The 11,534-nt window shown below is 35.5% G+C and overlaps 1 protein-coding gene and 1 long non-coding RNA gene across 3 annotated transcripts in view; both read left to right on the top strand.

Moving 5' to 3' along the window:
- Positions 1 to 659, top strand: part of LOC136062600 (uncharacterized) — a 5,567-nt gene extending 4,908 nt beyond the window's left edge. The window contains exon 3 of the mRNA XM_065761832.1: positions 621 to 659. Within this exon, the coding sequence (XP_065617904.1) occupies positions 621 to 659 (39 nt within the window). The remainder of the gene's footprint in view (positions 1 to 620) is intronic.
- Positions 660 to 5,967: 5,308 nt separating this feature from the next.
- Positions 5,968 to 7,529, top strand: LOC136062606 (uncharacterized). 2 transcript variants are annotated; one of them, XR_010624340.1, is made up of 3 exons: positions 5,968 to 6,089; positions 6,254 to 6,630; positions 7,205 to 7,529. It is a non-coding gene; the product is annotated as an uncharacterized LOC136062606 (long non-coding RNA). The 2 variants fall into 2 exon arrangements; XR_010624339.1 differs by having other exon boundaries at positions 5,968 to 6,630.
- The last annotated feature ends 4,005 nt before the right edge of the window (positions 7,530 to 11,534 follow it).

The raw sequence follows: 11,534 nt of genomic DNA, 5'->3' as shown, positions 1-11,534 counted from the left end.
AAAGATGATGAGGGAGGATGCTATATAGGAAAAAAGCCTCTGGAAAAGGGGGGGGGAAAGAAAGAAAGAAGTGAACTATAGCTCTAGGAATTTATTCATCTTTCATTCAATAATATTCCTCTCTCGACATCAAATTGGAAAGTTTGAAGTGTGTTTTTATATCAGTTCATTCATCAATACAGAGTTAACTATTGTTTAGTTCACAATAGCTTAGTCTCTTTCGCCTCACTCTCTCAAATTCATTGTTCTGGGTTCATTGGCTCATAATCCAAACAATTTGGGCTTGGCTACAAAAATTGACCCTACAATTGGCGCCGTCTGTGGAAGAGCTTGAGCGAAAGTGGAAGCAATAGTTGATAATGGCTGAACCAGGTAAACCAGCAGAATCTAGGGCATCCAACACGTAGACTTTTTCTCAATCTGGAGCAGAGACGAGATCGTGAAGGTAGTGTGCATACTACGCATACTGATCGAAGCTAGCCGCGTGGTGGAAGTCACGTGTCTCATGCAGAGAAGAACCAAGATATGCAACTAGAAATTGATAGGCTGAAGAGGAGTTGCGCCATGCAAAGAGAAAACAGATTTCTTTGCATTCTGATAAAGATTTCGAAGATGAGCAGGATGTCACTTACAAGCAGAAATCTCGGACAAATCAGTGAATCATTTTCTTACAAAGAGGAACATCATCGCAAGAGGTAACCTCGAAGCCCATCATGTAGAGGGTAGGGAACGATGCTATGAGCAAGGCTTGAATCAAATCTCTAGTCACCCTTCAGACCCTCGGCGCACCTCAGCGGCAAGAGCTTCGTTTTAGCTTTCAGTGGACGAAGCCCTTTTGCTTTGCTGGCCCTTATCTACTTTCTGTTGCTTTGCCCCTTTTGGAGGCACCACCTCCCTCTCTTTGTTAATCATAATGGGCCTCTTCTTCTTCATATCTGGCAATGCTTTTAGGCTGAGATCAGAGGGAATTTGAGGAGGTGGTGGAGGAAGACTAACGACTAGCTGAGACATACCAGTCTCATTGGGCCCAGCTTTTTTATTCCTAATCTTCATCAAATCTTTCAAGCTCGCCATGTCGTCTTCTTCTTCCGAAGAGTCTTTTGGAAGAGCTGTTATCAAGACAGGAGGGCGGACACTAGATTGCCTGTCAACTTCCTCCTCGGCTTTCGAAACGCGTATTACTCGAACCTCTTCTAAGGCCTCTCAGAAGGTAAATTTATCAATTTGCTCTTTGAGTGATGAAGTCGAAGAAGCAACACCCTCGCTTTCTGCTGCTAGTTCGAGGGGAATCTGTTGAACTGGCTGGACGAGTAGAGGTACACCCTGTGGATTTGGATGTGGCATAGGGGAAAGATCAAACGGAGCCAAAAAGTCTTTCCGAGCAACGTTGATGCAGTTGATGCGATAATCTCCTTGTCTTATTGTGTTGCCGACCGGCTGAAAATCGGATGGTTTGGGCGTGTAACCAAGAATAAGTGGAATCGACTAGAGTTGCCCGTCTTCACTCATAATTTTTTTTTATCATTGTAGATAGTTGAGCACGACGGTGTTTATAAGACTCAGCCGAGGAGAAACGTGGTCTTTATCTGTCAACATCGCAACGGAATTTAGTCAGAAACTTGAAAATAATAAAACAGAGAAGATAAAATTGTTAAGAAACATCGATCCTAAATCTCCTGTTAGCAAACCTAAATCTAGGATGCCCCCACCTGGCTCTCCTGGTCGGGTTGGGCAGTGAAGACTGTCATGCCACACGCCCAAGACGATCAGATAGTCGTCTTTCATCCCTTTGTTAGATTTGGGAAGGCAGGAGATGAGCTTGACAGTGTCGGATCAGGATTTCAGATAATATCCCACTCATTTCTAACTGTGACACTCGTACATATGTACCACGTCCAGCCAGGTGAGTCCCAATCCTAGATGACCGTTCAAATCGTCAATGGCTCCTAATATTCTAAAGACGTTAGGCGCACATTGTTCAGGACTAAGCCTATGGTTTTGAAGGTAATTAGTGGTGATGGACCCATAGGGATAGTCATTCCTCCTTCCAAGAAGGCGATGATGGGGACTATTACTTCACCAGACTTTCGATCTGTTAGTATTTTTTTCTGGAGGGCAATATCTCAAACCCATATCTTGAGGTATGTAGTATGTGGCCCTAAACTCCTCCATCTGAGCGGGGCTATCCACCAGATACTGAAATCTACCCATCTTAGATAAACAAGAAAAAGGAGACTCTAAACGTAGTGACTGGGGAGCGACTACTCGAAGGCCAAGGAAGGTATCCGAGAAGAAGATGTAGGATTTGAGTAAATAAGAACTTACACGAACTAGATCGGAGAATGATCTTTAAACTCGTAGAGCAAATTTTGATTCGATAATTGAAGAGCTCAGTGGATTTGAGTGCTTTAGTTCGCTGGTAGGTTTAAGAATCTGCAAAGTAAAAGAGAAAAAAACCTCTTCTGGGGCTTTATATGGAGACAAACGAAGGGGTAGGAGTCATCCCACCCAAATTTCGAGGAAGAATCACATCTGTTGGATCAGTAGTCCATCGTTGGATAACAAAGACAAAACACCGCCTAGAGTAATTAATAGCGCTTTGGGAATATTGAAATGACAGCAGCAGTTATGAAGCGCCTAAATCTATGCTCCTACACGTGTGAACTCAAATAGTTTTGTACTTTTTGACTTTTATTCCGTAACAAATCAAAATCCTATTTTTTCTCCTCGGATACAAGGGAAAAATTAAAATTTTGAGGGGCTATTGTAGGGGGTGGAAGCTCAAACTTATGTATTAGGCCTAAGGCCCTATTTAAAGGATACTGTGTGTCTGAAGAGGTGAAGGCTGTTGAGAAGGAGTCCGTATGAAAGGAAGATACTTGAAAATGAAGGGGGAACAGTCCGAAGAGAGAACCAGTGGTCCGAAGAGGTCATTCTCCTCGGATGCAAAAATTCTTGGTTAAGTAAATATCTAGAGGGCTTGAGTGATCTTCCTAACGACTTCAGTGATCTGGATAAGCTTTGGGCATGCCTGGAGATGAGAAGAATGGAGAAATATCTAAAAGGAAAAGCTGCCACTACCACATTAAATGCACTGCATCTGCTTTTCTGGCCGCATTAATGTGGAGAAGACCCCTGACATCAAATATAACTCTAGGAATTGTATTCATCTTTCATTCAATAATATTCCTCCTCAGACATCAAATTGGAAAGTTTTGAAGTGTGTTTTTATATCAGTTCATTCATCAATACCAGAGTTAACTATTGTTTAGTTCACAATCAGCTTAGCTCTTTCGCTCACTCTCTACAAATTCATTGTTCTGGGTTCATTGGGCTCATAATCCAAACAATTTGGGCTTGGGCTACAAAAATTGACCCTACAATTACTGTAGCCAATTTTTATTGGTTCCCATCTAGGTTCACCGCTAATATCAATTTTTCACTTACCAATAACTACTCACCACATCAAAAATTTATATAAATTTTAGTTTTAAAATTTTACTACAAATTATGTATTAAGATTTTTCTAGAGTTTTTAGTATAACTATATGGTAGAATTTATAAATCCCATCTATTCATTTTGAATTAAGTGAATTGGATTTTGGCACATTGTCAATATTTAACAAATTTTAATTATTACAATATGAAAAATACTACATTCACAATATTTTCACAACAATTTTACTACAAATCTTAAGTTATAAGTTGTTATTTGTAGAGAAAAAAATAATTTCAATAGTAGACTTAGATTATAACCCGTAAGAATTTGCCACATAGGTCATAGGATTTATTGTGGATGTGATATTATTCATTGCCATATAGCATCTATTTATCTCACTAATAATATGAGCAAATTATCTATCCATTCATTTTAGAATAGATTGATTCGATTTCAAAAACCTTATCACAAAGAATTTTATCGATAACATGACAGCTAACCAATCGGACAAAAACAAAATTGTCCACACCCCCACGGCTGAGCCTTAGGCGGGTCATGAGCTTGAAGCCTTGACCAAAGAGAAGAAAAAATCTCATAAAAATCCACACCCAAAACACATAAATATAACATAAACAACACACCAAGTTTGTACTCAAGTCCTGTTCAAGCTAAGGCCTAAGAGTTTCAATTAAAAAATGTGTAGGCAGTAGCAATACTCTTCCTCCTCACATGCTTGGTATAAGCAACAAATCTACGTCGAACCCTTCCATGCTGTGATTAATTTGAGCCGATAATGACTGTGTTAGAGGCACTACAAGAAAAACAAGTAGTTGCAGCAAGCCTATTGCGGCACATTTTGGGCCTGCCGCTATACATGAGATCTATTGCGGCGTGCTACAGCGGTGGGCCAATGACTCACTGTAATAGACTAGGTTTCAACGGCCCCAAGCTTAGATATTGCGGCGGGTCAATGACCCACCGCAATAGGCCCTTATGTTTCCCACTTTCCCCCAGCGCGCTGGTCCTAAATTTTCCCTTCGTTTTTTTTTTCCCCCCCCCCCCCCCCACACACACACACTCTTTCTCTCTTAGACAATTCAAAGATCTCTTCCCTATCTCATCTCTACCACTACCCACAAACCTATAACCATAGCTACCACCACCACCCAATCCCCAACCACCAAATCACATACAAAAACAAACCATTGTAAATCCATAGTTACCACTAGCCAACCCAACAAACCCACAGTCACCGTTAGCCACCATCACCCACCCACCCACCTGCCACCACCGTAAACCCCAACCCAAAATCAACCCACCACTAGCCAATAAACTAAAAAAGAATAAAAAATCCCTCACCACCACTACAAAACAACCACCATCTCACCAAACCTCTGTCGACAAAATTGTGTACCGCTCTCGAAACCGTGTAGCCGCAGCTCCGGAGGTCACGGTCTTTTTCTTCACACCCACTCTCACCGTAAGTTTTTTTTTTCTTTTTTTAATTTTATTTTATTTTTAACTAGCTCATCGGTACCATCTATTTACGAAGTTTTTTTAAGCAATCAAACTCAGGTGCTTCTTATGTGATGTCGTTTACTACCTCCGAAAAAACCCAAGGGGTTTTCGAATCGTAGAGCATTAGCCACCTCACGCTCAGAGCTTAGAATCCTTCACCTTTACCTTCGATAATAGCGACTCAGATGACCTAAAAGCGAAAGGTTAGCCCCTCTTTTTTTAACTCTTCCTTTTGCGTTGAAAATATTATCTGGGTTTGTTTTGAATGTCCAAAACATTGATGGGTTTTGGTTATTTTGGCCTAATTTGTGATTGTGTTTGTGTAATTCTTGTTCTAATGCTTGATTTGATCAGTTTTGCCATCTGGGTATTTCGTTTTTTTGGTCCTTGGTATATATAAAGATTGAAACTTTATATAATGGGGCTTTGAATTTTGTTATTGGTGTTGAGTGTGAGAGATGGGGTTTTGTATTTATCAATGCTTTTTACAGATTATGGGATTCATTGGTAAAAGTCGTAGATTTTGTTTTGAATTCTAAAATAGTTTTCATTGTTGGTTTTTGTATTTGGTCTCTATTTTTTATTATGAGCATCAATTTAAGTGGTATTGTTTAGTTTGTAGCAATTGTTATTGTACTCTTGTATCCAAACAAAGCAGAAAAGGAACTATTTTGGACTATGTGTGTGTTATTTTCCCCTTTTTTTTTTTTTTTCTTATTGTCATTATGGTTGAAGCATTTGATATGGACTTAGTTCAAAATATTTGAAATGCAACCAGTGGTGTATGTTATGTACCTCCACCAAGCTGACAATTGTTATGTAACTGGAGATCTGTACATAAAAATTTACTCTGATTGTTTTTTGATGTAATGGGGTCATTTGATTGTTGGATTACATAGCAAACTTCATTTTATTGTGGAAATGTTATTCTTACTAAGTTGAGGCCTTTATGTTTAGTTCCTTTGCTATATTATAGCATACCTAGTGGATGTATTTGACTTCCTTTTTTTTTTCTTTTTTTGGAGAGGTTCATGTGGTGAGTTGCTTGTAGAATGTCAATTTTCTCTTAAGGGTTACTAGTTGTTGTGGCAAAGTAGCACCAACAATTTTGGCACTGGTGCCTTTGGTTGTGGTGAGGGGGACACTAGCTTTGTGTGCATAATTTTTGCATCGTTCTGGGTTTTATTGGTGCTTGCTTGTCCTATCCTATATATATGTATATATATGTTGTGGGGTCATTTTAACTATATGATTTCTAACTTTTTTTTTTTGTTTTGTTCAAACTTAAATATCAAGACAAAATGAAGGAATTGTTGGTTGACCCTAAGAATCAATTGCAGTCATTTGACACAAGTGGTAGTATTGCATGGCCAACAGATGATGTGTTTGCCAAAGTAATGGGTAAGGAGCGCAAAGGTCGCATTCATGGGGTAGGATTTGGTCCAACCCCAAGTGGTCAAAGTAGCAAGATTGCTCTCATGGACAGTGAAATACAATTAAGTCAAGCAAGGGACAATGAAGTTGCACAATTGAAGGCTTCCTTGACTACTATGGAGGAGAAACTAGTAGGTTTTGACGAAATGAAGGAACAAGTTAGTCAATTTGAAGAAATGGAGCAAAGAATGGCTCGCATGCTTCAACAAATGCAACAAATTTCTACACAATGCAATCAGGTATGATAAATGACTTGAGTGTCAATTTATATAGAGTAGGAAAGGAATGTTAAATGTATGGTTGCTAATTAATATTTACTTGTGGTAATTAGTTGGAAAGATAATTACATATTTAGTAATTACATTAGCTGGAAAGATATTTATTGATTTAATAATTAGTATTTACTTGTGAATTGTGACGGTATGAATTTATTGATCTGTAACATTGATAAAGGGTGGTGAAGAAAAAAGATTTCTATAAGCACCATGTTATTAATAGATGTTTATGGAATTATGTGGTGACACCTTTGCGTCCTTTGAATTCTATATCAAGGGACCTCCCAACACCAATCATTTTGATTTGATCCCATCAGTTGTCTTGTTGTGCCTCTGCTTTGTAATTTCAAATTTTCAAAACTAGGAAGCTGCAAAGAGAGGTCCTCCAATAAAATATCAAGACAAACTATAATGGTCAACCTAAAAGATCAAGAAACATGTCTTCATTTAACTCGTTCCCGTTTTTTACCTTGGTAATATTTTTTTGTCATTTTTTTCATTTATACACACTTATTAAGTAATCATACTTTGTATGTAGGACGCTCCTCTGATCGAACAATCTCTAGCTCTCCCCAAATCATCAACCGCATCTCATCAACCAAGAAGCTTATAAGTTTTATCTTGGAGTTCTTGGACTTTTTTGTGTACAAAGAACTATGGAAGAACAACTGCATTTTTTGCAAGTGTTTGGAAGGATATTTTTAAATACTTTGGAACTTTGATTATAGTATTAGATTAATTTCAGCGGTTGTTTTATTCAAATGACCACATCTATTTTTTGTTAATTTTAAGATGGTGGTTATAGACAATGTTATGTATTTGATAATATATTTCTATGTTAATATTATGTTAGTTTCAAGACATTTGTGGGGTTGTTAATTAGTTACATTTGTGGTATTGTGTTAGTAGAGCTAAAACTATTACAGGTTCTTTGTAACAGGTTTATGAACCATTTATTTATTAGCAAATAGTGGTTTTAAAACCCACGAAAAAAAAAAGAAAATACCTATAGCGGCGGTCAAAAAGCGCTGCTAAAGGTGCACATTTTATATTCTAAATGAATACCTATAGCGGCGTTTTTACCCGTCGCTAAAAATACAATTAGTTTGTTTTGATTGATTGTTTATAGCGTCACAATTTTCCTGCTGCTAAAGGTAGACACCAATAGCAGCGAGCATGACACCGCCGCTAAAGGTCAATGTCACAAATTCTAAACATGTATGGCGGCGGTTTTATGCCCGCCGCAATAAACCTTCACCCGCCGCTAAAAGGTACATCTATAGCGGTGCTTTTCTCGACCGCCGCAATCGACCTATAGCGGCACTGCAACATCGACGAGACAGCTTGCCGCAGTAGCGCCCGCCGCTATAGGTCGAATGTACCTTTAGTAGCGCTTTTTGGGCTTTAGCGGTGGTTCTAGCCCGCTGCAATAGCCCTTTTTTCTTGTAGTGAGGCGAGGTTGATCAAAAGAGACATTTCGGAGTTCTTCTAAACGATATCAAAGATTTGTGTTGAGTTAATGCTTAAATCAACGAGAGAGAGAGAGAGAGAGAGAGAGAGAGAGAGAGAGATCTATAACTTGAATTTAAAAACATAAAAAAGAGAGAAAAACAATAGAAAGCTACTTTGTCTTTAAAAAAATATATATGCTAGGATGGCTCTCAAATTTTTTTAGGAGATTATTAAGAAACATAAATTAAAAAAAAAAAAAAAGTAAACTTGAATTTATCAAATTGTCTATGCAAAAAAAAAAAAAAAAAAAAAAAAAAAACACTTAAATACATTAAGTTTTATAATTTCCTTCCAATATAGGCTCTAAGAATTTTTACAATGTAGTCATTAAAAAAACTTGAATTAAACAAATTTTAATAAAAATAAAATTTTAATATACTGACATCACAAAAAAAACCCAAAAATATATAAGGTTTTAAATTTTTCATCTTTCGAAATCATTGTATGATAGTTTTATTTTCAATACTATTAGCTAGATTTTTTTCAATGAACACAACAAAGCAATCATTAAACTATTGATCTCTCATTTAATTTCTAACATCTTGCTTAAATATGTAATAATATAAACAAAATTCATCATCATTTTTTATGATTTGTTCCAACCAATTTTTGTATTCCTTAAACTAATTAGGATTAATCGACTCAATGCTCTACTAATTTCGTTTTTAGGGAAATTGTGGCCAAGAGGTTGTCAAGAACCTCTTTGTAAGATGAGAAATTTGCTCATACCCTAGGATTTAAAAGAAAATTATTCAAGTCAATACGAATTTGTTTAAATGATGAATCTTTTCATAGAAGTGATTTTCTCATAAGAAAATTATTCATAGTACTAGCAAAAGAATAAATGGCAAACTATAAGTTCATCCTTTAACATATTCAACATAAGCATTCAGCAATTATATTAATCATGTATTCAGGTATTACTTTAGTGCATGTGTGTGTACGAAATGTCACATAAATTCATCTAGCAAACGCTAACAGACTAATTATTTGAAAATGTGCATTTTTTTGGGGGGGGGGGTGGGGGGGAAGCAATTTTAAAATATGCATTTTGAAATCACAATTTAAAAAAATCAAAATTAAATGTTTGATTTGGGCTAATTTGTATTTGTTTGGGCAATTTTTTAGAAGTGCTATGCCCACAATATTATCACAACAAATCCTAAATGGTAAGTTATTATTGGTACAAATTTGAACCTACTTTTGAAATTATCTTTTTATTCATTAGTAACAGTTAGTAATAATCTGTCACTTAGGATTTATTTGTGAAAGTGTTGTGAAAATAACATTTATCACAATTTTTTGTTTCAATCTTCAATGGACCAAAATTTAGGAGAAATAGCAATTTTATTTTAGAAAATTGCAATTTTGGAGAAATAGCAATTTTAAAATATGCAAATTTTATTCTTAATGGGCTAAAATTTTTATTTAGGGTGTTCAAGTTTTTACTTAGGATGGTCAAGATCTTTTTTTTTGGGTGATCAACAACCAATATTAATTTAAAATTTAATTTTTTAAGGTATATAAAATAAAAAAGTTCAAGTCAGGTGGTCACATGACCACCCTGATTAACAAGTAGAGCCACCCCTGTTTCCTTCTACGAGTTTTTATTTATTTATTTTGAAATCTTTACATTATAATTTATTATCAGTTGTCATTATCTATTATCAATGTGGTCAAGTGTCTTCATTTTATTTTGTTAAGTTTGTATAACATTTTTTTTATGCAATTGTTATTATTTTTACAAAAATATATTAAACTAAATGACAAAATGCAACCCGCTGGGACTATATTATTTATTGATCCACATAGCAACATTTATCCATATATAAATATTATACTAAGTCTTTACTCAACCAATCAAATACTAGAATAATTACTAACTTTATTATTTTTTTTCTTGAATAACTAACATAAATAACACCCTAAGTGTTTAATTGTTATATTGTTTTGGACTATGCTGATCTATGATTAGAGTGTACAAAAATATTTGAGGGTAAAATAAACTAACAAATTTTTTTTTTTTTGAAGTTAAGGGGTTCAAATAGACAATAGAAAAATATACTACGTTTTCATAACATGAATCCTCTCCGGCCCTCACAGAGGGTGGGCCTCTTATAATCATTTATATAGTTATGCCACCTACTTGATTACTCGAAAATTTTAGATGTATAAATCTGATTTTGACTTTGTTAAGTATGGTCGTTTTTTTTTTGGTGTTACCTAATACCTATATATGAATCTTGGTATAGACTACTGTGTGAGTATGAGACTAGTTGTACTCCGAATAAGTAATAATAGATTTTTGTTGGTATTGTACGTGAATGTAGGCCTCTGCATGCGATATACTTGAAAAATAGAGTAGTCAAGTTATAATTTAAGGCTCCTTATAATCACTTATACAGTTCATTTCTATTTACTAAACACCTAATTTGAGACTCATCACATGCCCTCAAAACACACTCATGCATTCCTATCCAACCCAAATCCATTCAAGTCAGGTTATCACATGATTAACATAAGTCTATTTGTTAATATTGCATATTTGTATGATTTTCTAGTGTGATTCCATGTTCTCAAAAAAAAATTTGAATTCGTATACTGAGTTTTGTTGAATTTTTACAGAAAATTGGTTGAATTATTGTATATTAGTTTAGCACAAGTAAATGGAAAGATCCTTCTGCCAATGCATATATGCTCTAATTTTCTAAAAATAATGGACCACATTTAGGATTCGATGAAGGGAAGCAAGTAGCTCTTAAATTGCTTAAACAAGTTGTGGGACAAGTATCTTAAAATTTAAATTAAACTTGTTCTTCATAATTTTGTTGTTAGGCACACATTGACCAAGACCAACAAATCCAAGACCTTCACCAGTTAGATTCTATTAGTACACCTCCAACCTAGTAGCTGTCTGTATCAAATCCATCAATAAACAAAATGTTTCTTTTCTTAATTAGCCTATCGTCTTCAAGTACTGATTAATGAAGGGTACATAATATCTAACTGATTGTGAAGTGAACACTGGCCTCCAATAATATATCATGATAAGTTGAGAACTATATATATTAACATTAATCTTAAAGTTATCCACCGGCAATAAATGACAAAAACAATCTCGGTCTCACTCTTTTTCCAAAATTTCATGCATATTATTAAAAATGATTAGCAATATTTTAATCACCGTTGAGCTCATGTTAGTATTTAAACGATATCTTAAAATCCACTGCTTCTACAATGGTCTACGTCAAAACTTTTTTTATACACAAGTCCTTGCCTAAAGAAATCACTTCTATTCTTGCGGGCCAATGAGTGTCAACTTTCAAATCAGATAATATTTCCCACCTTAGTTATCA

Source organism: Quercus suber, unplaced genomic scaffold (genome assembly GCF_002906115.3).
Source record: "Quercus suber isolate HL8 unplaced genomic scaffold, Cork oak 2.0 scaffold_431, whole genome shotgun sequence".
NCBI classification, from domain to species: Eukaryota; Viridiplantae; Streptophyta; class Magnoliopsida; order Fagales; family Fagaceae; genus Quercus; species Quercus suber.
The sequence above is the reverse complement of the archived record's forward strand: the minus strand, read 5'-3'. Positions and strand labels throughout refer to the sequence as shown.